At 55.3% G+C, this 27,961-nt stretch overlaps 1 protein-coding gene across 1 annotated transcript in view; it reads left to right on the forward strand.

Annotated features, from left to right (window-relative positions):
* The first annotated feature begins 350 nt into the window (after positions 1 to 350).
* The window catches only part of LRRC56 (leucine rich repeat containing 56), a 36,896-nt gene continuing 9,285 nt past the window's right edge, over positions 351 to 27,961 (forward strand). Inside the window, exons 1-6 of the mRNA XM_054390722.1 lie at positions 351 to 506; positions 9,323 to 9,410; positions 11,800 to 11,860; positions 23,081 to 23,177; positions 24,122 to 24,319; positions 26,577 to 26,754. Coding sequence (XP_054246697.1) covers positions 351 to 506; positions 9,323 to 9,410; positions 11,800 to 11,860; positions 23,081 to 23,177; positions 24,122 to 24,319; positions 26,577 to 26,754 — 778 coding nt within the window. The remainder of the gene's footprint in view (positions 507 to 9,322; positions 9,411 to 11,799; positions 11,861 to 23,080; positions 23,178 to 24,121; positions 24,320 to 26,576; positions 26,755 to 27,961) is intronic.

Genomic DNA, 27,961 nt, shown 5'->3' on the forward strand with positions numbered 1-27,961 from the left:
ACCCCTCCAGGCATGGGCACTCCACCGCCTCCCTGGGCAGCCTATGCCAATCCCTGACCACTCTTGCAGCAAAGAACTGTTTCCTTCTCTCCAACCTAACCCTCCCCTGGCACAATTTCAGGCCAGTTCCTCTCCTTCTCTCACCTGAGACCAGGCAGCAGAGCCCAGCCCCCAGCTGGCTCCAGCCTCCTCTCAGGCAGGCTGTGATGCATTGCTCTGGGCTCTTTCTGATTCATTAACCTGTACCTCCTCAGGCACTTGCTGACTGGTAATGGAAGTCAAAAGAGATGTTGCTGGAGGGAAATAATCAATGCAGGCCTCTTGCTGTCCTTTTGTTTAGAGCTATTGAGATGGACCTGAAGTGGAATCCTGGCAGCACTTCTCACCCAGCCTCAGCTGCCCTCCAGGTGACTGATTGCAGCTGGCCAGACACCCTAGATCCCAGCCCCCTGCTGAGAGATGAGGGAGAGCTGCTCCTGGAGGAATACCTTTCTCCCAGGAAGCTGGTGAGTACCCATCCGACTTTGTGATGAAGTGCAGGAGGCTAACTGGCAGCTGCAGGCTTCTGCTAACTTCACCTCCCAGCTGCTCCTGGGCTGATTGTAGCCTGCTGCAGATCTGACAGGGAAAATCTGCATGAAGGAGATTTCAGCTCATGGAAATTTATCAACTGCTTGGCCTCCTTTCAGCATGTTTCACATCAAAACCTTTCCTGTGTTTCATGAAGCTGTGTGAAGTGCCAGCAGCTTAATGATAACTGAAGCAGATCTCATTGATGCCATCTGGAGTACCCTGAGCCTGGGCATTGGAGAAAGCTTTTTCCATTAACCTTGTCCTAGAGACTGGGAATGGCACTTTCAAAGCACAGCTTTGTTCTGAATTAGGGAAATCCTCTGTCCTGCTAAGAAGCCACTTGAAGTATCCTGCAAGGCTTTGAAGTGGCTACACTCACAGAATCACAGAGTGTTAGAGGCTGGAAGGGACCTCTGGAGCTCATCCAGTCCAGCCCCCTGCCAGAGCAGGGCACCCAGGGCAGGGCACACAGAACACAGCCAGGGGGGGTTGGAAAGTCTCCAGAGCAGGAGACTCCACAACCTCTCTGGGCAGCCTGCTCCAGGCTCTGGCACCCTCACAGGGACAAAGTTTTCCCTCCTGTTCCTGTGCCACCTCCTCTGCTCCAGCTCACCCCCAGTGCCCCTTGTGCTGTCCTTGGCCATCCCTGAGCAGAGCCTGGCTCCAGCCCTGCACATCTTTATCCCCAGCCATGAGGTCACCCTCAGGCTCCTCTGCTCCCAGCCCCAAGCCCCAGCTCCCTCAGCCTGGCCTCACAGGAGATGTTCCACTGCCTGCTGCAGCTCTGTGGCTCTGGGCTGGACTCTCTCAAGCAGTTCCCTGAGGTCCTTCCTGAACTGAGGGGCCCTGACCTGGACACAATATTCCAGATGTGGCCTCAGCAGGGCAGAGTGGAGACACAGGAGAACCTCTCTTGACCTCCTAACCACAGCCCTTCTAATGCACCCCAGGCTGCCCTTGGCCTTCCTGGCCACCAGGGCACATTGCTGGCTCAGGGGCATCCTTCTGCCCCCCAGCACCCCCAGGTCCCTTTTCCCTGTGCTGCTCTCCAACAGCTCAGTCCCCAACCTCTCCTGGTCCCTGGGGTTGTTCTCTCCCAGCTGTCACACTCTGTCCTTGCCCTTGCTGGATTTCAGCCAGTTTCTCCCTGCCCAGCTCTGGCTGAAAGGCAGCACAGCCTGAGGGCTGTCACCACTGCTCCCCCTTTGGTGCCATCAGCAAACCTGCTGGCAGTGCCCTCTGTGCCCTCAGCCAGGTCATTGATGAAGAGATTGAACAGCTCTGGTCCCAGTACCAACCCCTGAGGGGTCCACTGTTCAGTGTTCAAGTGGAGAGCAGTGATGTGTGGGTCCCTGAGGGGGGAGTCCTGGGACCAGTGCTGGTTGACATCTTGCTCAGTGGGATGGGCAGGGGCTGGAGGCAGCCTCAGCAGGTCTGGGGGTGAGAGCAGTCAGAAGCTCAGTTCTAGGCTGCACAGTGACATGTCTGCCCTGCAGCTCACTGAGCTGTCCCTCTTGAGGACCATGTGTATGGACATGGCTCAGGATTCCCCTTTCCAAGACTCCTGTGAAGGGATACAGCCCCTCCTACACATGGTCCTGGATGCAATGATTCCCTGGCCCTGGGACTTGATATTTGTGTTGGCATAGCTGGGACACTTCCTGCTGAGAGAAGAGCTTTCTGACATTGTCCATGGCCTGCCTGGGTGATCTCTCCAACCCATTCAGCCTCTGACCTTGAGGCTGACCAAACAGAAACCACTGCTTCCAGAGCTCCCACCCCTCCTGGCCTTGTGCTCCTGGGCAAGGTGCTGTGGCTGCCCTGCTTTAGCAGAGGGGTTGAACTGGATGATCCCCAGAGTGTGTCCCAAGCCCCCCCATGCTGGGATTCTGGGAATTCTGTCAATCTTATGCTCATTCACTGGAGGGTTTATGGCCTCCTGTGGCCACATCTTAGTTCTCTGTGGTTCCATATTTCCATTCCAGTCACAGAAAATATCCAGCTGGAAGAGACCTCCAAGAGCATCCAGTCCAACCTTCAAGCCAGTTTAGGGTTGATCCTAAACCATGTCCCTAAGCACCAGGCCCACAGCTGCTGGAACACCCCCAGGGATGCTGACTCCAGCACTGCCCTGGGCAGCCTCTTCCAATGTCTCAGATGCCTTCCAGGGCAGAAATATTTCCTCATGTCCTGAACCTCCCCTCCTGCAGCTTGGAGCCATTTCCTCTGCTCCTGTCCCTTGTCCCCAAGGAGCAGAGGCTGTCCCCTCCTCGCTCCAACCTCCCTTCAGGGAGCTGCAGAGAGCAATGAGGTCTCCCTCAGCCTCCTCTTCTCCAGCCTGAACACCCCCAGCTCCCTCAGCCCCTCCTCTAGCCCAGGGGCTCCAGGCCCTTCTCCAGCCTCACTGCCCTGCTCTGGACAGGCTCCAGCCCCTCAATGTCCTTGCTGCAGGGAGGGCCCAGAGCTGAGCACCACACTCCAGCTGTGGCCTCCCCAGTGCTGAGCACAGGGGGATGGGCACCTCCTGGCCCTGCTGCCCACCCTGCTTCTGATCCCAGCCAGGAGGCCTTTGGCTTTCTTGGCCCCCTGGGCACTGCTGGCTCAGGGGCAGTGACTGCCAACCAACCCCCCCAGGTCTTCCTCTGAGTCTCCTGCAGTCTCTGCTTGCTGCATCTCTCTGACCTTTTGTATTTGAATACCTTTCATCCAAGCTACAGGTCAAGAGCTCTTGATGAGAGGGTTGCTGTATCAGATGTTCTTTTTACTCCTCCTGGTAGTATCCATGTCAGGTTTCTGCTGTGCTGTTTAATCTTCCTCTATAGGAGCAGGTGTGGTTGCTTGGCCATTTGGACACAGGACATTTCCTATCTCCAGCTCCCTGCTCTGCATCAATTCTGAAAAAGAATCACAGAATGCTTTTGGCTGACAAAGCCCTTTCAGCTCACCCACTCCAACCCTTCTCTAACTCTGCCAAGGCTGAGGCTAAACCCTGCCCCTCAGCACCACAGCTCTGCCTCTTGAAAACACCTCCAGGGATGGGCATTCAACCACCTCCCTGGGCAGCCTGTGCCAGGCTTGGAGAACCCTTTCAGTCAAGCAGTTTCTTCTAATGGCCAACCTCAGCTTCCCCTGGGGCAACTTGAGGCCATTTCCTATCATCCTCTCTCTAGGAATAAGACACCAACCCCCACCTGGCTCCCACTTCCTTTCAGGGAGCTGCAGAGAGCAATGAGGTCTCCCTCAGCCTCCTCTGCTCCACACTGAACACCCCCAGCTCCCTCAGCTGCTCCTCCCCAGCTCTGTTCTCCAGACCCTTCCCCAGCTTGGTTGCCCTTCTCTGGCCCTGCTCCAGCCCTCAATGTCCTTCTTGGAGTGAGGAGCCCAAAACTGAACCCAGCACTCAAGCTGTGTCCTCCCCAGTGCCCAGCCCAGGGGCACCATCACTCCCTGTTGGGTGCTGTTGAATCTCAGGGTGAGCAAATTCCTCTTTCTGCCTTTGATCTGAACACTGCAGTGAATTGTTCACTTTATCAGGCCAGTGGCATAGATTCACCTCAGTGAGGACACTGAGGGTGAAGGAGCTGAACTGAAAGGGCTCCACCTGTCTTGAATCAGAGTTTGATTTTGTTCTATTAACTCCCACCCCATCCCCAGGGATTCCCCTGGGGTCTTTTCCTGCCTTCCCTGACAAGCAGCCCACTTCTCAGAACAAATTCCTTGCCCAAAGCCAAAAGATCTTCCAAGCTCTTGTGAGCTGATCACAACTAACCACATCTGGGTGTGACCTGAGAGACAACAGGAAGTTGTCCTTCCTTCTTCCCTGCTCCTTGATCCTGCTCCAGCTCAGCATCTCCTCCGAGCTCAGGCCCACGTGTTGGGCAGTGCTGTTCACTTCAGTTGCTCTGGAGGCTTGGGCTGTGCTTCATGTGGTATGCACTCAGCCTCAGGGGGACCTGAAAATCCTGGAGGCTCCTGGAACAACAGATTGGATCCTGCCTGGAATGACTCAACCACTGCCTTTCTTCCTCTTGCAAAAAGTTTTCCTCCCAGTTGGAACCCAAATGAATTGGAGGGGAAAAAAACAAACCTGGAGATCAAGGAAGCCAAAATCTTGGTGAGTGAAGTGGAAGCAAGGAGGTGGAAGTGACCAAGTGAATTGGGGTCTGCTGAATCCTTCCTGAGAATGGATCACTTCAAAAATACTAATTGAAAACAAGGTGTGGAGGCACAGCTGGAGTTCATCCAGACCAACCCCACCTCACTGCAGCCTCCTCTCTGGGAGCTGCAGAGAGCAATGAGGTCTCCCTCAGCCTCTTCTCCAGACTGAACACCCCCAGCTCCCTCAGCTGCTCCTCCCCAGCCCTGTTCTCCAGACCCTTCCCCAGCTCCATTGCCCTCCTCTGGCCCTGCTCCAGCCCTCAGTGTCCTTCTGGGAGTGAGGAGCCCAAAACTGAACCCAGCACTCAAGCTGTGGCCTCACAGTGCTGAGTCCAGTGGGACAATCCCTGCCCTGCTCCTGCTGCCCACACCATTGCTGCTCCAGGCCAGGCTGCTGGTGCCCTTCTTGGCCACCTGAGCACAGTGTTGGCCCATGTTCACCTGACTTCAGCCAGCACTCCCAGGTGCATCTGCAGCATTTGGACATTTTCATAGAACCACAGAAGGGCTCAGGTTTGAAGGCTCAGTGGTCATCTACTCCAACCCCCTGCCCTGGGCAGGGACACCTGCCACCAGCCCAGCTTGCTCAAGGCTTCATCCAGCCTGGCCTTCAACACCTCCAGGGAGAGAACATCCACAGCCTCCCTGGGCAACCTGTGCCAGGGTCTCATTACAATACTGAAGAACCTCTTCCTTAGCTGCAGTCTGGTTTGGAAAGAAGATTGGCTGCAGGACCACAGGGAAGCTCTGTTCCCTCTCATCAAAAATCCTTTGGCTTAGATCACAACCTCCTTTTAATTTGTTTTTCTCTTTTCTCAAGAGCTAAGTTCTAGTAATTAACTTCTCAGAGCAAATCTTTTGTCACGCCTGCAGCAATGTTGATCTTTGTGCCCTTGAGCTGGGAATCTGCAGCAAATCCCCAGGAGCCAGGAGTGTGAGTGAGCCTGGGCTTTGCACACAGGTGTAGGAGTGAGGGGAGATCAGCTCAGCTCTCAGGAATTCCTGCCTTAGCCAAAGGACCCAGGCTCAGCTAAACAAACACACAGCTAGAAATGCTTCTGAGCCAACTGCACACAGCAAGCTCTGCAGGAACAGAGCTGCTGTGGGAACAGCCAGGCCAGAGAGGAGAAAGCAGCTGTGTGCAGCAGCTCTGACTGGGCAGCTCCTACCTGCCAGGGCAGCAACTTCCAGTGGTGCCAGTGGGACCTGAACTGAGTTTCCCAGCACTCCCAAGTGACTGTGCACAGCTTCACAGATGGCATCAGGTGGGAAGGGACCCTCCAAGGGAATCCTGTCCAACCCCCCCTGCTCTGGGCAGGGACACCTGCAGCCAGAGCAGGCTGCCCAGGGACACATCCAGCCTGAGCTGGAATGGCTCCAGGGATGGAGCCTCAAGCACCTCCCTGGGCAGCCTGTTCCAGTGTCTCCCCAGCCTCACTGTGCACAACTTCCTCCTGAGCTCCAACCTAACTCTGCCCTGCTCCAGTTCCAAACCATTGCCCCTGGGCCTATCCCCACAGCCCCTTCTGAACAGTCCCTCCCCAGCCTGCCTGGAGAACCTCCCCTGCAGATACTGAAATGCAGCTCTGAGGTCTCCCTGGAGCCTTCTCTTCTCCAGCCTGAACAGCCCCAAACCTTCCAGTCTGAGGTTCTCCAGCCCTCTGATCATATTGGTGACCTCCTCTGGACCCTCTCCATCAGCTCCAGGTCTCTCTTGTGTTTGGGGTCCCACAGCTGGCCCCAGCCCTGCAGGTGAGGTCTCCCCAGAGCAGAGCAGAGGGGCAGGATCCTCTCTCTCCAGCTCTGGCCACACTGCTTTGGCTGCAGCCCAGGCTGCCCTTGGCCTTCTGTGCTGCCAGTGCCCATTGCTGGCTCCTGGCCAGCTTCTCCCCTTCCCCAGCACCCCAAGTCCTTCTCTGCAGGGCTGCTCTCAATCTCATCCTCCCCAGCCTGGATGGATCCTGAGGCTTGCCCTGCCCTAGGTGCAGGACCTTGCACTTTGCCTTCTTGCCCCTCCTGAGGTTCTCCTCAGCCACCTCTGCAGCCTGTGCAGGTCCCTCTGGATGGCTCCATCCTGTCCTTCAGCCTTACCAACCACAGCCCTCAGCCTGGGATATGTCAGTCAGGGATCTCAGCAAGAACAGCAGTGTTTGTCCCTGGCAGTGTTTCACAGAACATGATCAGCTCTTCTTGGCAGGCTCAGGACAAGCTTTCCAAACTGCTGCCTGCTCTCCACTCAGACACTGGCCAGAAGTCTTGCATGGCTGAAGAGTTTGTGAGCCATGATGGGCCTCATCCAGCCTGGCCTTAAACACCTCCAGGGCTGGGGCCTCAACCACCTCCCTGCACAACCCATTCCAGGCTCTCACCACTCTCATGGAGAAGAACTTCTTCCTCACATCCAGTCTGAATCTCCCCACTTCCAGCTTTATTCCATTCCCCCCAGTCCTGTCACTCCCTGAGATCCTAAAAAGTCCCTCCTCAGCTTTCTTGCAGCCCCCTTCAGATCCTGGAAGTCCACAAGAAGGTCACCTCAGAGCCTTCTCTCCAGACTGAACAGCCCCAACTCTCTCAGTCTGTCCTCATAGCAGAGCAGCTCCAGCCCTCTGCTCATCCTGGTGGCCCTTCTCTGGACACCTTCCAGCATGTCCATATCCCTCTTGTAACAGAGGCTCCAGAACTGGACACAGAGCTCCAGCTGTGGTCTCAGCAGAGTGGAGCAGAGGGGGAGAATCCCCTCCCTGGCCCTGCTGGCCACACTTCTCCTGATGCAGCCCAGGCTCTGCTTGGCTCTCTGGGCTGCAAGTGCACACTGACAGCTCCTGTTGAACTTCTCATCCCCCAGCACCCCCAAGTCCCTCTCCTCAGGGCTGCTGTCCAGCCAGTCCCTGCCCAGCCTGGATTTGTGCTTGGGATTGCCTTGACCCAGCTGCAGGACCCTGCCCTTGGTCTTGTTGAACCTCCTGAGGCTGGCTTGTGCCCAGCTCTCCAGCCTGTCCAGGTCCCTCTGGATGGATCCCTTCCCTCCAGCCTGTCCATGTCCCTCTGGATGGATCCCTTCCCTCCAGCCTGTCCAGGTCCCTCTGGATGGATCCCTTCCCTCCAGCTGTCAGCAGCACCACACAGCTTGGTGTCAGCAGCAAACCTGCTGAGGGTGCACTCAATGCCTCTGTCCATGGCACCAACAAAGATGTTGAACAAGCCTGGTCCCAGGACAGATCCCTGAGGGACTCCACTTGTCCCTGGCCTCCACATGGAGCCATTGACAGCCACTCTCTGGGTGCAGCCATCAAGCCAGTTCTGTATCCATCTCCTGGCCCACCCATCAAACCCCTGTGTCACCAGCTTGGAGCTTCTGGCCCAGTGCAGGAGTCCCAGTGTGTGGCTGTGTGCCCAGACCTCAGGCAGCTCTGGTTTCTCTGCTGTGTGACAGACAGTGTCACCTGCTGGAGAGGGTCACTGCCTGTGTCCTGCTCTTGTGTTCAGTGGAGAGCAGAAAGCAGGCAGCAGCTGGGGAGCTGGTCTGCTCTGCAGGAGCAAAGCCCTTCTGGTGGCTGCACCTGAGGGCAGAAAGTAAAATTCCAGATACCACTGGGGACACCATAGAATTATTTGGGTTGGAAAAGACCTCTGAGATCACCCAGTCCAACCATTCCCTAACTCTGCCAAGGCTGGAGCTAACCCATGGCCCTCAGCACCACATCTCTGCCTCTTTGGAACACCTCCAGGGATGGGCTGTGGTGAATTCAGGTTTTTGCTTACTTCCAGGTTTTCACCTTAGACCTTTGTTTCTCATGTTCTACTGGGGAGGCCACAGAGTCTAGAAGCTTCCTTAAGTTCAGCTGCTTAAAATCACAGTTCAACAAAATGAGATGAAAAATAATTTGAAACACAATGGCTGCATCCCCAGCAGTGTGGGCAGCAGGGGCAGGGAGGGATTCTGCCGCTCTGCAGTGCTGGGGCAGCTCTGGAGCCCTCAGCACAGACAGGGAGCTGCTGGAGCAGGGCCAGAGGAGGCCACAGCAATGCTGGCAGGGCTGGAAGCCCTCTGCTGGGAGGCCAGGCTGAGAGAGTTGGGCTTGGGCAGCCTGCAGAGGAGAAGGCTCCAGGAGACCTTCTGGTGGCCTTGCAGTGCTTCAAGGGCTGAGCAGAAAGCTGGGGACAGACTTCTGAGCAGGGCCTGTGGGGACAGGCCAAGGGGGGATGGTTTGAAGTGCAAGAGGGAGCTGGAGAGTGGAGAGAAGGGAGAAATGTTTGCCCCTGAGGGTGGGGAGAGCCTGGCCCAGGCTGCCCAGAGAGGTGGGAGCTGCCCCATGGCTGGCAGCAGTGCAGGGCAGGTTGGTTGGGGCTGTGAGCAGCCTGCTCTGGTTGGGGATGTCCCTGGTTGGAATGAGCCCAGGGTGTTTTGGAGACAGAGGGAAGAAATGTCTCTGTCTGCTGATTTCCCTCAGCAGCATCACGTCTGTAGCTGTTGTGACCTGCAGTGTGTGTTGACAAAGCTCTGGCTGGAAGCTTTCCCAGCCCTTTTTGTGCTCCTCTGCCATCTGGTTTCCTGCCTGAGGGTGCACAGCCTCTCTGCTTGTCTTTGCAGAGAGCTCTGACAGGGGTGGATGACCTGCAGGCAGTGACAGCCCTGGAGGTGCGAGTGGATACCAGAGACAGCAGCTTGGGCAGCTTGGGTAAGGAAACCTTGTAGCTTCTGCTCACTCTCTCCCAGATTCCTTTACTGTGTCTGAGCACTCAGAAACCAACTGCCAGTGCCAGCATCCTGGTGTGGATCAGAAATGGTGGAGCAGAGCAGTGATTGTCCCAGGTTGGATGAGGCCTGGAGCAACCTGGGGCTGGTGGGAGGGGGTTGGAACTTGATGGAAAGGTCTGAGAGAGGAGGAAGGAGCAAGGTACTGGGAGTTATGGGCATGAGTACAGCTGGGGTGGTGTGGGTACCAGGAAAAGTGATTCATAGATCCATGGAATGGGTTGGGTTGGAAGGGAGCTCAAAGCTCAGCCAGCCCCAAGCCCCTGCCATGGGCAGGGACACCTCCCACCAGCCCAGGGTGCTCAAGGCCTCATCCAGCCTGGCCTGGAACACCTCCAGGCAGGAGGCAGCCACAGCCTCCCTGGGCAACCTGTGCCAGTCTCTCCCCACCCTCACTGCCAACAATTTCTTCCTCATCTCCACTCTCAATCTCCCCTCTCCCAGCTCCAAGCCATTGTCCCTCGTCCTGGCACTCCAGTCCTTGTCCAAAGTCCCTCCCCAGCTCTCCTGGGGCCCCCTTTGGGGACCTCAGCTCTGACTTCTGTGCTCTTCAGCCACATGCAGGCTTCAGTTCCTCCCCCAGCAGATGGACTCTTTCATTTTCATGAGCTGATCCCTTTGGCTGTGGTTGCTGACAGATCTGGGACTGTGTTCAGGACCAGCTCAGAGACCTGCCAGGAGCAGGTGCTGGTGGCACAGAGTCATTGGAGCCACCCTGGAGCTCTCTTCTGCCTAAGTGATTCTAATAGCTGCAAATCAAGTTACCCACAGTGCTGTTTGCTGGCCCTGATTGAATTGTGCCTGCTGGTGGCCAGGATAAGTTGATTAGGAGTCTGGAGACTGCTGCTTCCCCTGCATGCCTTCCACCAAGGAAGAGCTCTGCTGAAGGAGGCTGATGGACACCTTCTGGCTCTCTACACCTACCTGACAGGAGGTGGGAGCCAGGTGGATGTTGTTCTGTTCTTCCACATAGCAAGTGACAGGGCAAGAGGAAGTGGCCTCAAGTGGCACCAGGGAAGGGTTAGGTTGGACATGAGGAACAATTTCTTCCCCAGAAGTGTTATCAAGCCCTGGCCCAGGCTGCCCAGGGCAGTGGTGCAGTCCCCATCCCTGGAGGGGTTTTAAAGCCCTGTAGGTGCAGTGCTGGGGTAAGGGTTGGAGTGGATGATCTTGGAGGTCCTATAGACAGTGAGCCTGAAGCACCCTCAGCAAGCCTGCAGCTGACACCAAGCTGAGGGCTGTGGTTGGAAAGGACATCCAGAGGAGCCATCCAGAGGGACCTGCACAGGCTGCAGAGGTGGCTGAGGAGAACCTCAGGAGGGGCAAGAAGGCAAAGTGCAAGGTCCTGCACCTAGATCAGGGCAAGCCTCAGGATCCATCCAGGCTGGGGGGATGAGATTGAGAGCAGCCCTGCAGAGAAGGACTTGGGGGTGCTGGGGAAGGGGAGAAGCTGGCCAGGAGCCAGCAATGGGCACTGGCAGCACAGAAGGCCAAGGGCAGCCTGGGCTGCAGCCAAAGCAGTGTGGCCAGAGCTGGAGAGAGAGGATCCTGCCCCTCTGCTCTGCTCTGGGGAGACCTCACCTGCAGGGCTGGGGCCAGCTGTGGGACCCCAAACACAGGAGAGACCTGGAGCTGATGGAGAGGGTCCAGAGGAGGCCACAGAGATGAGCAGAGGCTGGAGCAGCTCTGCTATGGGGACAGGCTGGGAGAGTTGGGGCTGTTCAGGCTGGAGAAGAGAAGGCTCCAGGGAGTCCTTAGAGCTACATTTCAATTCCTGAAGGGATCCTACAGGAAGGCTGCAGAGGGACTTTTTCTAAGGGTGTCTTGAGACAGGGCAGGGGTTTGAAGCTTAGGCTGAGCAGGATTAGACTGGAGCTTAGGGAGTTCCTCAGTACCAGGGTAGTGAGACTCTGGCACAGGTTGCCCAGGGAGGCTGTGGCTGCCTCCTGCCTGGAGGTGTTGAAGGCCAGGCTGGATGAGGCCCTGAGCAAGCTGGGCTGGTGGGAGGTGTCACTGCCCATGGCAGGGGCTTGGAGCAGATGAGCTCTGAGCCATTCTCTGGTTCTGTTGTTGCCAGCCTGGCAAGCTGCCCTCTCAGCAGTGCCAGGGGGCACTGGGGCTGTCAGGCAGAGCACAACATGCACAGCCTGGACTAGTTTTTGAGGGCAATAATTCATTTTCTTTGAAGAGGTCCAGCAGAGCTGTGGCAGAGACAGACACAAAATGCATGCAACATCTGATGCCTCAACTTGTAACTGTCAGAAGCTTCCTCTCCTCTGCTCCCAGAGTCATTCTTTATTCTCCTCCTACAGGTGCCTACCTCCCCAGCCTGAGAGAGCTGAAGTTGAATGATAGCCTGCTGGTGTCTGTGAGGTAAGGAAGGAACAAGGACTGCAATAAACATCCAGAATAGCAGCCCTGCATTTCCCTCCACTCATGAACTCCTCACTGCTGCTGCTTTCTTGCCTTCCATTTCCCCATGCCAGCATCATGCATTGGGTCATGAACATCAGCTCTGCAAGCTCACAAGAGCTGAGCTGCCATAGCTCAGTGCCAATGAATCAGCCACCAGGGAGGTTCCTGCTGTGCTGAGATCCATGGGAATTTCATGAGATCCATGAGAATTTTATGAGATCCATGGGAATTCCATGCAACTCTGAAAGGAGCTAGAAATTGCCCTCTGAACTGTGCCTAGGTGCTTGGGGCTCAGAGGGGTTGAACCTTTTGTTATGTGCAGAGGTCTGTTCCCTACAGGTCACAGCAGTTCCTCAGCTGCTGAAAATCCCTTTGGCTTTGCTGCAGTGGATGGAGGTGAGTTTATGAATGGTACAAGCACAGAATTGTTTTGGTGGGAAGAGATCTCCAAAATCATTGAGTCCAACCTTCAGCCTAACACCACCATGGTGGAGGCTCTGTGCCCTATTCTCAGGTGAGAGAAGGAGAGGAACTGGCCTGAAATTGTGCCAGGGGAGGGTTAGGTTGGAGAGGAGGAAAAATTTCTTTGGTGCAAGAGTGGTCAGGGATTGGCAGAGGCTGCCCAGGGAGGTGGTGGAGTCCCCATGCCTGGAGGGGTTCCAGCAAGCTGTGGCCATGGCACTTGGTTTGGTGGCCATGGTGGGGTGGGGTTGGGTTGATGTTGGACTGGATGAGCTCAGAAGGTTTCTCCAACCCAAACAAGCCTCTGATTCTATGACTTGAAAGGGATCCAGCTGGCTCCTGGGGAGTCTTCAGAGGGGACCACAGCTGCCCAGGTTAAACCCAGCTGAGTGTGCTGTGAGGAGGAGAAGATTCCCCAGCCCCTCTCATCATCAAATCCAGCAACAAGAGAGTACCAAGCAGCTTGGAGGGGAGGGACATAAACCACCACAGAGAGCTTCTGGCCCCTGCTTGAGGCCTTGTTAGCATTCAGGAGTTGCAGTGCATTGAAGCTTTTCCAATCCAAACAATTCCATGATTTTATTAATGTTCTGAGGTCCTTGTTTGGTGATCTTGAGCCAGCTGCTGGCAGCTAAGGACTCGTAGATTTGTGCAGTGATAATTGAAGGTGAAACATGGAGCCTGTTCTGAGGAGGGGCTGGCCAAAGCTGGGTGGGTTTGGTTGCTGATGACACATGGCCCTGCTCTTTGTGGTGCTTCCAGGAGAAGAGCTTTGATTCAAGGGCAATGAATTGCTGCTGCTGCTTTGGCCTGGAGCCCAGGTCTTTGCTGTCAGCTTGCTTTGCTGCTGGGGGGGGAATGGAAAGATCTGTTGAAAAATGGTAGGTAGGTATCTTTGTGACATGGCATTCAGATCAGAGAGGGCTTCCCTTAAGTTCATAGCAGCAGAAACTCTTTCAGCACCTGAAGTTCGCTTCCTCCTGTCTGCCTCCACCAGCTGCAGCCAGCAGAAGACTCAGCCCAGGGCTACCTAAGTGACTGTAGCAGAGGGAGGTTGTTGGCACAGAATCACAGAATGGGAGGGGTTGGAAGGGGCCTCTGGAGATCATCCAGTCCAATCCCCCTGCCAAGGAAGGTTCACCCAGGGCAGGTCACACAGGAACACAGCCAGGTGGGTTGGGAATGTCCTCCCTCACCTCTCTGGGCAGCCTGCTCCAGGGCTCTGTCACCCTTCAATCACAGCAGTTCCTCCTCATGTTCAGATGGAAGTTCTTAGGTTCAAGTCTGTGCCCATTGGCCCTTGCCCTGTCTCTGGGCACCACTGAACAAAGCCTGGTCCCATCCTCCTGACACCACCCTTGAAGTGTTGATCAGGATTGATCAGATCCCCCTCAGGCTGCTCTTCTCCACACCCAACAGCCCCAGGCCTCTCAGCTTTGCCTCCTAAGGCAGAGGTTGCAGTGCCCTCAGCAGCCTTGCAGCCCTTTGCTTTCCCCTCTCCAGCCAGTCCCTGCCTTTGCACTGGGGAGCCCAGAACTGGACCCAGGACTCCACATGTGATCTCACCAGGGCAGAGCAGAGAGGGAGGAGAACCTCCCTTGCTCTGCTGGCCATACTCTTCATCACCCCGGGAGACCCTCAGCCTTTTTGGCCACCAGAGCACATCTTTGAAGTGAGATGAAAGGCAGAGGCTGCAGACATGATGAGAGCCAGAGGGAAAGCAAAGCAGATGTCCTTCACCCAGGCAGAGCTAGCACTGCTCTGCTGCAGGCTGCACTGCTTGCACTTCTCACCCAGCTCCTTCCCTGCAGCAGGAGAGTCCCAGCACAAGAGGAGTGAACTCATGATGAGAGAGATTAAAGGAACACTTGAAGGTCCCTGTGGGCAAGCTGCAGAGGACCTTCAACCCTGCTCACAGTCTGATGGCTCTTAGGATGGATTTCTTTCATTTGTTCTTCTGAACACCAGTTCCTGGGGACAAGAGTGGTTGCACAGCTATCTCTGCATTCACCTTTTGAGAAGTTCCAAGCCCTCTTGACTGCCAGAAATAACCTGAGCCAAGTTATGGCAGTGAGGACTCTGCACATCTCGTGACCTCACTTGTAGCAAAATTGAATTACAGAATCATTCAAGTTGGAAAAGACCTCTAAGGTCATCAGGTCAAACCTTCTTGAGGGCAAGGGACTTAAATCAATGTTTAAAACTGCTTTGGAGACCTGAATCAGGATATTTAGGAATTTGGACTTAGCAATATTTCTCCTTAGTACTGATCCAGCAAGGAGTTGGAGCAAGGCTCACCCCTTCAAGTCACAAGAAGATTGACTTCAGGGGAATGTTTAGGAGTGGGAAATGAACATCAGCCCCAGTGCTTTAGGATCACAGCCATGGAATTGTTTGGGTTGGAAAAGCCCTCTGAGGTCATCCAGTCCAACATCAACCCAACCCCACCATGGCCATCAAACCATGATCCCAAGTCCAATGGCCACAGCTTTCTGGAACCCCTCCAGCCATGGGGACTCCACCACCTCCCTGGGCAGCCTCTGCCAATCCCTGACCACTCCTGCAGCAAAGAATTTTTTCCTCCTCTCCAACCTAACCCTCCCCTGGCACAATTTCAGGCTATTTCCTCTTTTTTTATCCCCTGGGACTAGGGAGCAGAGTGCAACCCCCACCTCACTTTTGATTGAGTTATGTCCCAGCTTTTGCCTGGTGAGGTCAGGACCTAACCCCCATGCTCTGGCTGGCTGCTGTAAGGTGATAGAAGGTTGGCAATAACTCACTGCTCTCTGCCAGCAAGTGAGGTCTCACCTGCCTGGCTGCTAAGGTTTGCAGCTGCTGTGTTCTAAATGCCAGGGGCAGGGATCACTCAGCAGAACTCACAGCTCAATGCTCCCTTTGTCAGTGGTGGGAGAGAATGGTTATAGTCCTCATCTGAGGAGCCCTCAGATGGGCTTGGGCAGCAGGGGATGTCCTATTGCCAGTGGAGCTCTCCAGCTGTGGAAGGATTGATTGTCCTATCCATAGAGTCACAGAATGGGTTGGGTTCGAAGGGAGCTCAGAGCTCATCCAGCCCCAAGCCCCTGCCATGGGCAGGGACACCTCCCACCAGCCCAGCTTGCTCAGGGCCTCATCCAGCCTGGCCTTCAACACCTCCAGGCAGGAGGCAGCCACAGCCTCCCTGGGCAACCTGTGCCAGTCTCTCCCCACCCTCACTCTCAACAATCTCTTCCTCCTCTCCACTCTCAATCTCTCCTCTCCCAGCTCCAAGCCATTGTCCCTCATCCTGGCACTCCCAGCCCCTGTCCAAAGTCCCTCCCCAGCTCTCCTGGAGCCCTTCAGGTACTGGAAGCTGCTCTGAGGTCTCCCTGGAGCCTTCTCTTCTCCAGCCTGAACAGCCCCAACTCTCCCAGCCTGGCCCCACAGGGGAGCTTCTGCAGCCTCTGATCATCTTGGTGGTCTCCTCTGGACCCTCTCCAGCAGCTCCAGGTCTTGGGGGCTTCAGAGTTAAAGGCAATGCTGCAGGTGGGGTGTGAGCAGAGCAGAGCAGAGGGGCAGAATCCCCTCTCTGTGCTGCTGCTCTTCATGGCAATAGGTAGGAATCTCAGCTCAGCCTTAGCTCAGTGTGTGTAGGCTGTTTATATTCTGTCCTACAAGCAAGTTGCTTGTCTGCAGCTTGTTTGGGTTGTGGTATTTTTTTTTTTAGCTGAGAATAATTCAATTCAGTGGGAAATGTTCTTGGAATGCACAGGGAGTGCTGATCTTCAAAAGGAGAGAGCCAGGGTGGAGGGGAACTGAAGCTGTGGCTGTGTTCATCAGTGGGTAACTGCCAGCAGCATGAATAACCAATGAAGAATGAAGAATGAATGAAGAAATAAAGAGCATTGCAGTCTACACTCTGGGTTTCTGATCTCATCTCTCTAAAGCCTTCTCCATGCAGGAGCTGATTTAGTTGTCCTTGTTTTCTGTTACTATTTTCTGTTCCTCCTGTACTGCTCACTAAGGATCTGTTGCTCCTTTTCCCCTAAAAATCCAAGCATGCTTCTGCAGAGACTGACAGGATGGGTTGGGTTGGAAGGGACCTCAAAGCTCATCCAGCTCCAACCCCTGCCATGGGCAGGGACACCTCCCACCAGCCCAGCTTGCTCAGGGCCTCATCCAGCCTGGCCTGGACACCTCCAGGCAGGAGGCAGCCACAGCCTCCCTGGGCAACCTGTGCCAGTCTCTCCCCACCCTCCCTCTCAACAATTTCTTCCTCCTCTCCACTCTCAATCTCCCCTCTCCCAGCTCCAAGCCATTGTCCCTCATCCTGGCACTCCCAGCCAGGAGGAGGGGACATCCACAATCCTCCCTGGGCAACCTGTGCCAGTCTTTGAGAACCCTTTCAGTGAAGAAGTTTCTTCTAATGTTCAAACTAAACCTCCCCTGAGGTGCAACCCGAGGCCAGAAGCCTCCATTTATACCTAATTATTCAGGTATTTTGGGGAGGAAGATCAGGAAATAAAGAAGAAGGGATTAAAGGAGAAAGGACTTTTGAGAAGGGCTGGGAGTGCCAGGATGAGGAGCAATGGCTTGGAGCTGGGAGAGGGGAGATTGAGAGTGGAGATGAGAGTGGGAAAGGGCAGAGCAGGATCATAGAATCATAGAATCATAGAATCAGTCAGGGTTGGAAGGGACCTCAAGGCTCAGCCAGGTCCAACCCCCCTGCCATGGGCAGGGACACCTCACACTGCCAGAGCCTCATCCAGCCTGGCTGCAAACACCTCCAGGGATGGAGCCTCAACCACCTCCCTGCACAACCCATTCCAGGCTCTCACCACTCTCATGGGGAAGAACTTCTTCCTCACATCCAGTCTGAATCTCCCCACTTCCAGCTTTATTCCATTCCCCCCAGTAAACCTCATGTAACCATCTAGTGCAGGTCACACAAGGAACACATGAGGATGGGTCTGGATGGCACTGTTCAGAAGGAAGAATGAGGCTGGAACATAAGGTGCTACATTTCCCTGGCATTTCAGCCCGAAAGTGACCTTCTGGCAGGGAACGATGGCTCAGGGGTGGCAGCTTGAATCATAGAATCATAGAATCAGCAAGGATGGAAAAGTCCTCAGAGATCAGCAAGTCTAATCTATCACCTAGTCCCTAACACCTCCAGACAACTAACCCCTGGCTCCAAGTGCCACATCCAAGCTTTTCTTGAACACCTCCAGGGATGGTGACTCCACCACCTCCCTGGGCAGCACATCCCAAGGCCAATTACTCTTTCTGGGAAGAACTTTCTCCTCACCTCGAGCCTAAACTTCCCCTTGGCACAGCTTGAGACTGTGTCCTCTTGTTCTGGTGCTGGGTGCCTGGGAGAAGAGCCCAACCCCCACCTGGCTGCAACCTCCCTTCAGGTAGTTGTAGAGAGCAATGAGGTCTGCCCTGAGCCTCCTCTTCTCCAGGCTGAACACCCCCAGCTCCCTCACCTCTCCTCATAGAGTTTGTGTTCCAGGCCCCTCCCCAGCTTCGTTGCCCTTCTCTGGACACCTTCCAGTCCCTCAACATCTCTCTTGAACTGAGGAGCCCAGAACTGGACACAGGACTTAAGGTGTGGCCTGACCAGAGCTGAGTACAGGGGAAGAATAACCTCCCTTGTCCTGCTGGCCACACTGTTGCTGATGTAGGCCAGGATGCCATTCTTGGCCAGCTGGGCACACTGCTGGCTCCTGCTCATTACCCCCCAAAATAACACTGCCAGACTAGCTCAGCTGGAGAGCAAATGAAGCTCCATTTACAAGCAGACCAAAATGTAGGCATGAGAAATGCAATGAATGTGGACAAAACCTACAATATTTCCAGTTTATAAACAACAGCAGAGCCCTCTGGACAAAACCAGGGAGTTACCAACAGCTTCCCACTCTTCCCCCTGGACAAGGGAAAAAGAGAAGAAGAGCAGAGAGTAGCTTCTTAGTGCTTAGCCACAACAAAGAAATGCAGCCAAGGGCAGCAACAGCCAAGCAGAAGCCACCAGCTAGGACCAGCCAGAGCCAAGAGCTCAGAAAGAGACAGAACAGTTTGCACAACTAACTCTGTGTGAGTTACCAGACCAAAAGGATTATTTAGACCTTATCATTACTTACCCTTTACATCCAGTTTTAAGTTATTTACATTCCACCACGTTCTACTCCAGCCCTGTGGAAAATTTCCTAGGCATCAAGCCTAGGACTGCCACACACATGCCCCATCCCTGCAGTGATTCCAGGTCAGGCTGGATGGGGCTCTGAGCAGCCTGCTCTGGTTGGAGATTCATAGATTCATGGAGTGCAGAGGGGTGGTGCTGCAGCATCCTTGGCACAGTTAGAGAATGCTTGGAGTTGTTGATCTGAAAGGGCACAGAACCATGGAAGTGTTGAGGTTGGGAGAGAGCTTGGAGATCATCCAGTGCAGGTCAGCTCACAGTGCCACCACTGCTGCTGAGCACTGAATCACAGGCTCAAAGAACCAACCAGGTTGGAAAAGACCTCAGAGATCAGCAAGTCCAACCTGATACCTAATCCCTAACACCTCCAGACAACTAACCCCTGGCTCCAAGTGCCACATCCAAGCTTTTCTTTGAACACCTCCAGGGATGGTGACTCCACTATCTCCCTGGGCAGCACATCCCATGGCCAATTACTCTTTCTGGGAAGAACTTTCTCCTCACCTCCAGCCTAAACTCCCCCTGCACAGCTTGAGACTGTGTCCTCTTGTTCTGGTGCTGGTTGCCTGGGAGCAGAGCCCAACCCCCACCTGGCTGCAACCTCCCTTCAGGTAGTTGTAGACAGCAATGAGGTCTGCCCTGAGCCTCCTCTTCTCCAGGCTGAACACCCCCAGCTCCCTCAGCCTCTCCTCACAGGGCTGTGCTCCAGACCCCTCCCCAGCCTCATTGGCTTTCTCTGGACATGTTCACTGCCACTGAACCACATCCTCAGCACCACACCCATGTGGCTTTTAAGTCCCTCCAGGGATGGTGCCAGAGCCTCAGAACCCTTGCTGGGAAGAAATTGTTGCTAACATCCAAACTGAACCTTCCCTGCTGATGATTCCATGATTCCCAGAGCCTTGGTTTTGCAGAAGGACCTTTAAAGCCTAACTCATCTCCACAGCAGTAGCTGCTTTAGATGTGTTGCTACTGCAGATGTCTTCAGCAGATGCTTGTGGGCTCTGAGCTGCTGGTTGCAAGCTGAAGTGGATTTAGTGCTTCATTCCTAGGTGAAGGATTCACAAGCAGCTTCCCAAAGCAATGGTGGCTTGCAAGCTGATGAATGTCTTCAGGGTGGTGCTGCTGGAAGAGTTTAAGCACAGCCCAAGCATGGCGGAATGCTGCAAGATTTATTGTGCTGAAAGCAAGAGCAGGTCTGGGCTCAGTCCAGGGAAGTTTTTTGGCTGGAGCAACTCAATCCCTGAAGATGAAGGAGGTTGGATGAATGGGGAGCAGAGTGTTTCTCACTCTGGTTAGGAGGTGTTGTAAGCCAAACTTGTTCCTTGCCCACTGTGCTCCCCCCCAGTTCTGGGGGAGTGCTGACAAGATGGAGAATCCCATCACAAGGGAAAGGCCATGCAGGAGTGGGGAGGGGGTTCATGGATTCATGGAATGGCTTGGGCTGGAAGGGAGCTCAGAGCTCATCCAGTGCCAACCCCCTGCCATGGGCAGGGACACCTCCCACCAGCCCAGCTTGCTCAGGGCCTCATCCAGCCTGGGCTTAACACCTCCAGGCAGGAGGCAGCCACAGCCTCCCTGGGCAACCTGTGCCAGTCTCTCCCCACCCTCACTCTCAACAATTTCTTCCTCCTCTCCACTCTCAATCTCCCCTCTCCCAGCTCCAAGCCATTGTCCCTCATCCTGGCACTCCCAGCCCTTGTCCAAAGTCCCTCCCCAGCTCTCCTGGAGCCCTTCAGGTACTGGAAGCTGCTCTGAGGTCTCCCTGGAGCCTTCTCTTCTCCAGGCTGAACAGTCCCAACCCTCCCAGCCTGGCCCCACAGGGGAGGTTCTGCAGCCTCTGATCATCTTGGTGGCCTCCTCTGGACCCTCTGCAGATGTTCAAGAAATGTGTGGCCCTGACACTTTGGGCCATGGTTCAATGGCCATGGTGGTCTTAGGTTGATGGTTGGGCTGGATGTTCTTGTCTGTCTCTTCCCAACCAAACAATTCCATGCTTCTCTGATCCAATGATGAGAGGGACTCTGTCCTTCAGCTGTCATTAGCAGGAAAGGAAATTTGGTGCCAAGAAGAGCCTGAAGATTGCAAAAGTCCTCAGTGCTTGCCAGGGGTCATGAAAGGAGCCATGGAGTTCCCTCACATTGCTCCTGATGCCTTGTTTGTAGTCCTGGCTGTGCTGGCCCTGGCTGATGCTCACTTCTGTGTTGGGAGTTTGATTTCTTTCCTGTTACAGCCATGCAGATTACAAATCTAATGACAAAGTTCCCTGGATATCAGTTTGGAGGCATCTGCTCCTTGAGGGAGCCTTGGAAGCAGTGGGAGGTGTGTTAAGAAAATAGGCACAATGGAAATAGTCCCTGGAGGAGCTTCTGCAGGGCTGGGGGTGTGAGGAAGCAGAGGAGCACTGCCAGCCTTCAGGGCAGGCAAATCTGAAGGAGCACTGGGAAAGAAGTGTGGCGAAGCTCCATCATTTTGGGGCCTTCTGGAGATACTCAAGGGCAGGCTCCACGAGGCTCTGAGCAGCCTGATCTAGTGGAGGATGTCCCTGCTGAGTGCAGGGGGGCTGGACTGGATGAGCTTTGCAGGTCCCAACCCAACCCAACCCATTCTATGGTTCTGTGGCTCTGTGGCCACAGTTACAATGACACAGTGGCCACTGGTCCCTTTTGCCCTGGTAGCCAAGGGAGGAGGTCAGGTAAGTTTGCAGCAAGGATATCAGTGCTTAGTGTCAGGAAGATGAGGGCAGACTCTTCCCTGTGGTCCCCCAGGGACAGGACAAGAGGCAATGAGCACAAACTTGAGCACAGGAAGTTCCCTCTCAACATGAGGAAGAACTTGGAGGGTGGCAGAGCCCAGGAGCAGGCTGCACAGAGAGGCTGTGGAGTTTCTGTCTCTGGAGACTTTCTTGTTCCCTGGCTGTGTTCCTGCTCTGGCAGGGGGTTGGACTGAATGATCTCTGGAGGTGCCTTCCAACCCCTCACATTCTGTGCTTCTGTGGTTCTCTGAACTGTGTTGTTCAGACATGAAGGCAGCTCCTGTGGCTGTGTGCACAGCTTTGTGTCTGCACTGCACAGCAAGGTCCTGTGTCACCATGCAGGGTGCACAGAATTCAGTGCAGGAGCTGTGGCTTAAACCACTTGAGGGTTCTCTCCTCTAAGGAGCTGCTGCCTTGGACAGAAAGAGAGGATGTCCTGGCTGTGTTCTGGCCAGGAGATTCACACTCACAGAATGGCTCAGGTTGGAAGGGACCTCAGAGCTCATCTTCTCCAACCTCCCTGCCATGGGCAGGGACACTTCTCAGCCAGACTCAGCTGCTCAGGACCTCATCCAGCCTGGCCTTGAACACCTCCAGGCAGGAGGCAGCCACAGCCTCCCTGGGCAACCTGTGCCAGAGTCTCACCACCCTCCCACTCAAGAACTTCTTCCTCAGCTCCACTCTAACCCTGCTCTGCCTCAGCTTCAAACCATTCCCCCTTGGCCTGGCTCCAGACACCCTCAGCAAAAGTCTCTCTGCAGCCTTCCTGCAGGATCCCTTCAGGTCCTGGCAGGCAGCTCTCAGGTCCCCCTGGAGCCTTCTCTTCTGCAGGCTGCACACCCCCAGCTCCCTCAGCCTGTGCTCACAGCAGAGCTGCTCCAGCCCTTGGAGCATCTTTGTGGCCTCCTCTGGACTCTCTCCAGCAGCTCTGTGTCCTTCTGCTGCTGGGGACAGCAGAGCTGGAGGCAGGATTGGAGGTGAGGTCTGAGCAGAGCAGAGCCCAGGGGCAGAATCCCCTCTGCTGCCCTGCTGCCCACACTCCTCTGGCTGCAGCCCAGCACACAGCTGCCTGCTGGGCTGCAGGAGGGCACTGCTGGCTCCTGGGGAGCTGCTCAGCACCCAACACCCCCAAGGCTTTTCCTTCAGGGCTGCTCCCAACCCACTGGGCACTCAGCCTGGATTTGTGCCTGGGGCTGGCCCAGCCCAGCTGCAGGACCTTGCCCTGTGACTTGCTCTCACTCACTGCTTTTTGGGTTAGGACCAGGAGGTTTGGGCTCTGTAGAGATGATCACTCATTGATACTTTCCCAGACCTGAGGGGTGGGACAGCTGGAAGGGATGGCAGTTTTCAGCTGACTCAAATGCTGCTCTTTGGCAAGAGTGCTGAATCAGCAGAAAGGTGACACCAAAAGAGGACAGAGGGAGACAACTGTGCCATCAGCTCTGGGATGCCCATGGGGGTGATGTTGGGAGCAGAAGCAGAGCTGCACTCCACTCACAGCAGTTCCCGGTGAGTTCTGACAGAACCAGCATGAGGCAGCTCCTGGAGGAATCTTCATCAGCCTCAGCTGGGGTGGCACTGGCACAGAAGAACACAGAGAGCTGTGAGGGAGAGGGGGGAAGAGAATTTTCTTCTCCGTCTTTGCAGGTGACCATTTTTAATGACAGTTGATGGAAACAAGGGGAGGTTTGGAGAAGTAGCAGTGGCCTGGGCTTTGGGAAAAGGAAGCTGCCTTGAGTTCCTTCATCCATTCCAACAGCACTTGAATTGTGTCTTTTCTAAGGGACCTTGGCACCACCTTGGCCCACCTCCAGGTCCTGTGGCTGGCTCGCTGTGGGCTCTCAGATTTAGATGGGATCTCCTCCTGCAGCTCTCTAAAAGTAAGTGGAGATGTGTCCTGCCAAGGGGTGAGCTCAAAACTGTCCTCAGTTTGTGGCATCACAGAATCACTGTGGCTGGCAAAGCCTTTTAAGTTCATTGAGTCCAACCATTCTCTGTTGAGTCCAACTCTGCCAAGGCTGGGGCTAAACTCTCAGTGTGGCCCTGGCAGCCTGCTCTGGTTGGAGGTGTCTCTGCTTGATGCAGGAGGGTTGGACAAGATGACCTTTGAGAGTCCCTTCCAACCCAGTGCAGTCTGTGAATCTGTAAACCCTGGCCCTCAGCACCACAGCTCTGCCTCTTTTCAACACCCCCAGGGATGGGGATCCAACCACCTCCCTAAGCAGCCTGTGCCAGGCTTGGAGAACCCTTTCAGGGAAGAAGTTTCTTCTCCTGTCCAACCTAAACCTCCCCTGGGGCAACTTGAGGCCTTTTCCTCTCCTCCTATCAGTTCTTACTAGGGAGAAGAGCCCAACCCCACCTCACTGCAACCTGCATTCAGGGAGCTGGAGAGTGAGGAGGTCTCCCCTCCAGCCTGGGCAAAGAGTTGCCTCTGCTGTGGTCTTTGTCCTGCCCTCACCCTTTGGGTGAATGCCCTGAGCTCCCTGTCTGACAGACAGACACTGCAGTGTTGCTTTCTTAGAGAGGTGCAGCCTGAAGAAGCTAAAGCTGCAGAGAGCAATGAGGTCTCCCTCAGCCTCCTCTGCTCCAGCCTGAACCCCCCCAGCTCCCTCAGCTGCTCCTCCCCAGCCCTGTTCTCCAGACCCTTCCCCAGCTTGGTTGCCACATTTAGCCCTGACTGATTGAGGTGGCACTGGCCACCCCTGAGGACTGCTCCTGCCCTGCTGATCTCATGCTGCCCCATGTCCCATTTCAGGGGTGCAGAGCTGAGGGTTCCCTGGTGCCAGCCTCTCCTTGCATGTTTGTTCTCTTTGCTTCTCTTGAGGAACTCTACATAGCCTACAACAACATCTCTGACCTGAGCCAGCTGCCCTGGTTGGATCACCTTGAGGTTTTGGACCTGGAAGGGAACAATATTGAGGACATCAACCAGATGCAGTACCTGAGACTCTGTGACAAGCTGAGGTGCCTGACAGTGGAGGGCAACCTCATCTGTCTGAGGCCAACTGCAGAATCTGCAGAGGTGAGGGCTTGGTTTGCACACTTTGTCTTCATTTTTGGCAGTGACTTTCCACTTCAAGATGGTCATGAGAAAGGTTTCTGCATCTTCCTGGGGAGTGATCCCCAGGGGTGACAGGGGCTGCATCTCCCATCCCTGATTTCGCTTGGCCTTGTCCTCTCATGGTGCCTCCAAGATGAGCACAAATTAAATGCAAGGAGTGCTAAGAGGGACTCAGGATCAGAGAGTTGTTTGGGTTGGAAAAGGCCTCCAAGCTCATCCAGTCCAATCTTCAACCCAACCCCACCCTGGCCACCAAACCATGGCCCAAGAGCCATGGCCACAGCTTTCTGGAACACCTCCAGGGATGGGGACTCCACCACCTCCCTGGGCAGCCTGTTCCAGTGTCTTCCCTCCCTCGTTGTCACTCCTCCAGCTCCTTCTCATCCTCTGGCCGTTGCTGAGCTTCACGGAAGCTTTCTCCTGCTGGTTTACCTTTCCTGTGCAGAGTGGGCCAGCTCCATTTGCTGCCCCTCCTGCCGGCAGGCTGTGTGCTGGCTGTAATTTGATTTGCAGATGAGATCATCTTCCCCTCTTATCTACAGCCCCATGAGAGCCCCTGCAGCCTCTGCTGCTCTCCCGTAACCTGAGCCCAACACTATGCTGCTCTCCAGCAGGGCATGGCTGGCAGCTGGCAGTAGCCCAGGACCTTCTCAGAGCAGCCTGGAGATTGATTGACTCAGTTTCTAAATTAAGCTCCAAGGCCTGCTTAGAGCAAGTCAGTGTCTGCCTCTTAACAACAGGAACCACCACAGCCTGGGGCTGCCTCTGCCAGCCCTGCTGCTGCACTCTGTGCAGGGAGGGATGGAGCAGCACAGAATCAATTCTTTGGGTGGGAAAAGACATCCAAGATCCTGGAAGGCTGTCACAGCAAGTCATAAAATCCCAGAAGCAGTTTGGTTGGGAGAGACCTTTGAGATCATCAGATCCAAGCTTTACCCCAGCACTGCCAGGGCACCCCTGAACCATGTCCCTCAGCACCACATCTCCACAGCTCTGAAATCCTTCCAGGGATGGGGACTTCAGCACTGCCCTGGGCAGCCTGGGCCAGGCCTTGGAAACCCTTCTGGGGAATGAATTGTTCCTCATGTCCAACCTAAGCCTCCCCTGGGGCAACTTGGGGCCCTTTCCTCTTGTCCTATTGCATGATCCCTGGGAGAAGAGACCAACCCCCACCTGGCTCCAACCTCCTTTCAGGTGTTGCCAGAGAGCCAGAAGGTCTCCCCCCAGCCTCCTTCTCTCCAGATTAATGCCCCTGCTCCAGCAGGGCACCCACAGCAGCTTGCCCAGCAGCACAATGCCCAGGGGGGGTTGGAAGCTCTCCACACAAGGAGACTCCACAACCTCTCTGGGCAGCCTGCTCCAGGCCTCCAGCACCCTCACACCAAACAACTTTCTCCTCCTGCTCACATGGAACCTCCTGGCTGCCAGTTTGTGCCCCTTGCCCCTTGTGCTGTCCCTGGGCACCACTGAGCAGAGTCTGGCCCCAGCCTCTTGCCCCCCCCCAGCTCCTTTAGCTCTTGCTGAGCATTGCTCAGCTCCCCTCTGGGGCTGCTCTTCTGCAGGCTCTCAGCCCCAGGGCTCTCAGCCTTTGCTTCTCCCAGAGCTGCTCCAGGCCCCCTCAGCAGCTTTGCAGCCTCCCCTGGACTCTCTCCAGCAGTTCTCTGTCCCTCTTGAACTGGGAGCACAGAACTGGAACCTAGTGCAGAGCAGAGGGGCAGGAGAACCTCTCTTGCCCTGCTGGCCACACTCTTCTTCATGCTCCCCAGGACACCCTTGGCCTTCTTGGCTCCAGGAGCACATTGCTGGCTCCTGGGAACTTGTTGTCCCCCAGCACTCCCAGGTCCTTCTCCTTGGAGCTGCTCCCTATCAGGTCCCCCCTCCCCTGTCCTGCTGCAGGAGGTTGTGATTCCCCAGGTGCTGGACCCTACACTGCCCTTGTTGAGCTTCCTGAGGTTCCCCCTGCCCAGCTCTCAGCCTGTCCTGGTCTCACTGGAAGGCAGCACAGCCTGAGGGGTGCCAGGAGGTGAGTCAGGAGAAAGCCCAGAGAGATGGACCTGCAGATGGATCTGTTCCTGCTGGGGGAGGTGCCCAGGTTTGTCTTCTAGAACGTGTTCCAAGGTGCCTGGCAGTCATGCAACCTGCACACTGCTCTGCTGCTACTGGAGATCCACACCTGTTCCACCTCCTGTGCCAGTGACCACTTTGTCCATTCCTGCAGGAGCCAGGCTATAACTACAGAGCTGCAATCAGAAGGCTGATTCCCCACTTGGAGTACTTGGATGCAGCACCAGTGAGCCAGACTGAGGTCCTCCCTCCCAAGCCCACTCCTGAAGACTGGCTTCTCATTGAGGAAACCATCCAGGAAGGTGGTTTAGCTGGAGACACTTCATGGCTGGGTAGGTCAGGGCTCATTTCTCAGCTGATGAAGTGTGGAAGGTGAAGAGCAGGTTCAGTGCTTCAAACCCAGCATTTCCCTGCAGTGAAGGGATGAGGAACATTGTGGTCAGAGGAGGTGGTGGAGTCATCATCCCTGGAGGTGGGGGTTGGGCTCTGCTCCCTAGTCTCAGGTGAGAGGAGAGGAACTGGCCTGAAATTGTGCCAGGGAAGGGTTAGGTTGGAGAGGAGGAAAAATTTCTTTGCTGCAGGAGTGGTCAGGGATTGGCAGAGGCTGCCCAGGGAGGTGGTGGAGTCCCCATGCCTGGAGGTGTTCAAGGAACCTGTGGCCATGGCACCTGGGGCCATAGTTTGATGGCCATGGGGGGGTTGGGTTGATGTTGGACTGGATGCTCTGAGAGGCCTTTTCCAACCCAAACCATTCCAGGACTCTCTGACCTGGGGTTGCAGATTTCACCATCACTGCTGGTGGACCAAGTCCATTACGCTCATCAGCAGAGAGTAAGAAGGTTGAAGCCAAACCTGCTGGCCCCTTGCCTGTAGCCTTGGTGGCAGCTCAGATGTCATAGAATCATGGAACTATCAGGGCTGGAAGGGACCTCAAGGCTCAGCCAGTTCCAACCCCCTGCCATGGGCAGGGACACCTCACACCACAGCAGGTTGCTCACAGCCACATCCAGCCTGGCTGCAAAACCCTCCAGGGATGAGGCTTCCACCACCTCCCTGGGCAACCTGTGCCAGTCTCTCACCACCCTCATGGGGAACAACTTCTTCCTAACAGCCAATCTCAATCTCCCCACTTCTACTTTTGCTCCATCCCCCCCAGTCCTATCCCTCCCTGACACCCTCAAAAGTCCCTCCCCAGCTTTCTTGGAGCCCCCTTCAGATCCTGGAAGGCCACCAGAAGGTCTCCTGGGAGCCTTCTCCTCTCCAGCCTGCACAACCCCAACTCTCTCAGGCTGTCTGCAGAGCAGAGCAGCTCCAGCCCTCTGCTCCTCCTCGTGGCCCTTCTCTGGACACCTTCCAGCACCTCCAGATCCTTCCTGGAACAGAGGTTCCAGAACTGGACACAGAGCTCCAGGAGTGGTCTCAGCAGAGTGGAGCAGAGGGGGAGAATCCCCTCCCTGGCCCTGCTGGCCACACTTCTCCTGCTGCAGCCCAGGCTCTGCTTGGCTCTCTGGGCTGCAAGTGCTCACTGCTGGCTCCTGG

The sequence above is a fragment of the Indicator indicator genome, chromosome 21 (genome assembly GCF_027791375.1).
Source record: "Indicator indicator isolate 239-I01 chromosome 21, UM_Iind_1.1, whole genome shotgun sequence".
In the NCBI taxonomy this organism is placed as follows: domain Eukaryota; kingdom Metazoa; phylum Chordata; class Aves; order Piciformes; family Indicatoridae; genus Indicator; species Indicator indicator.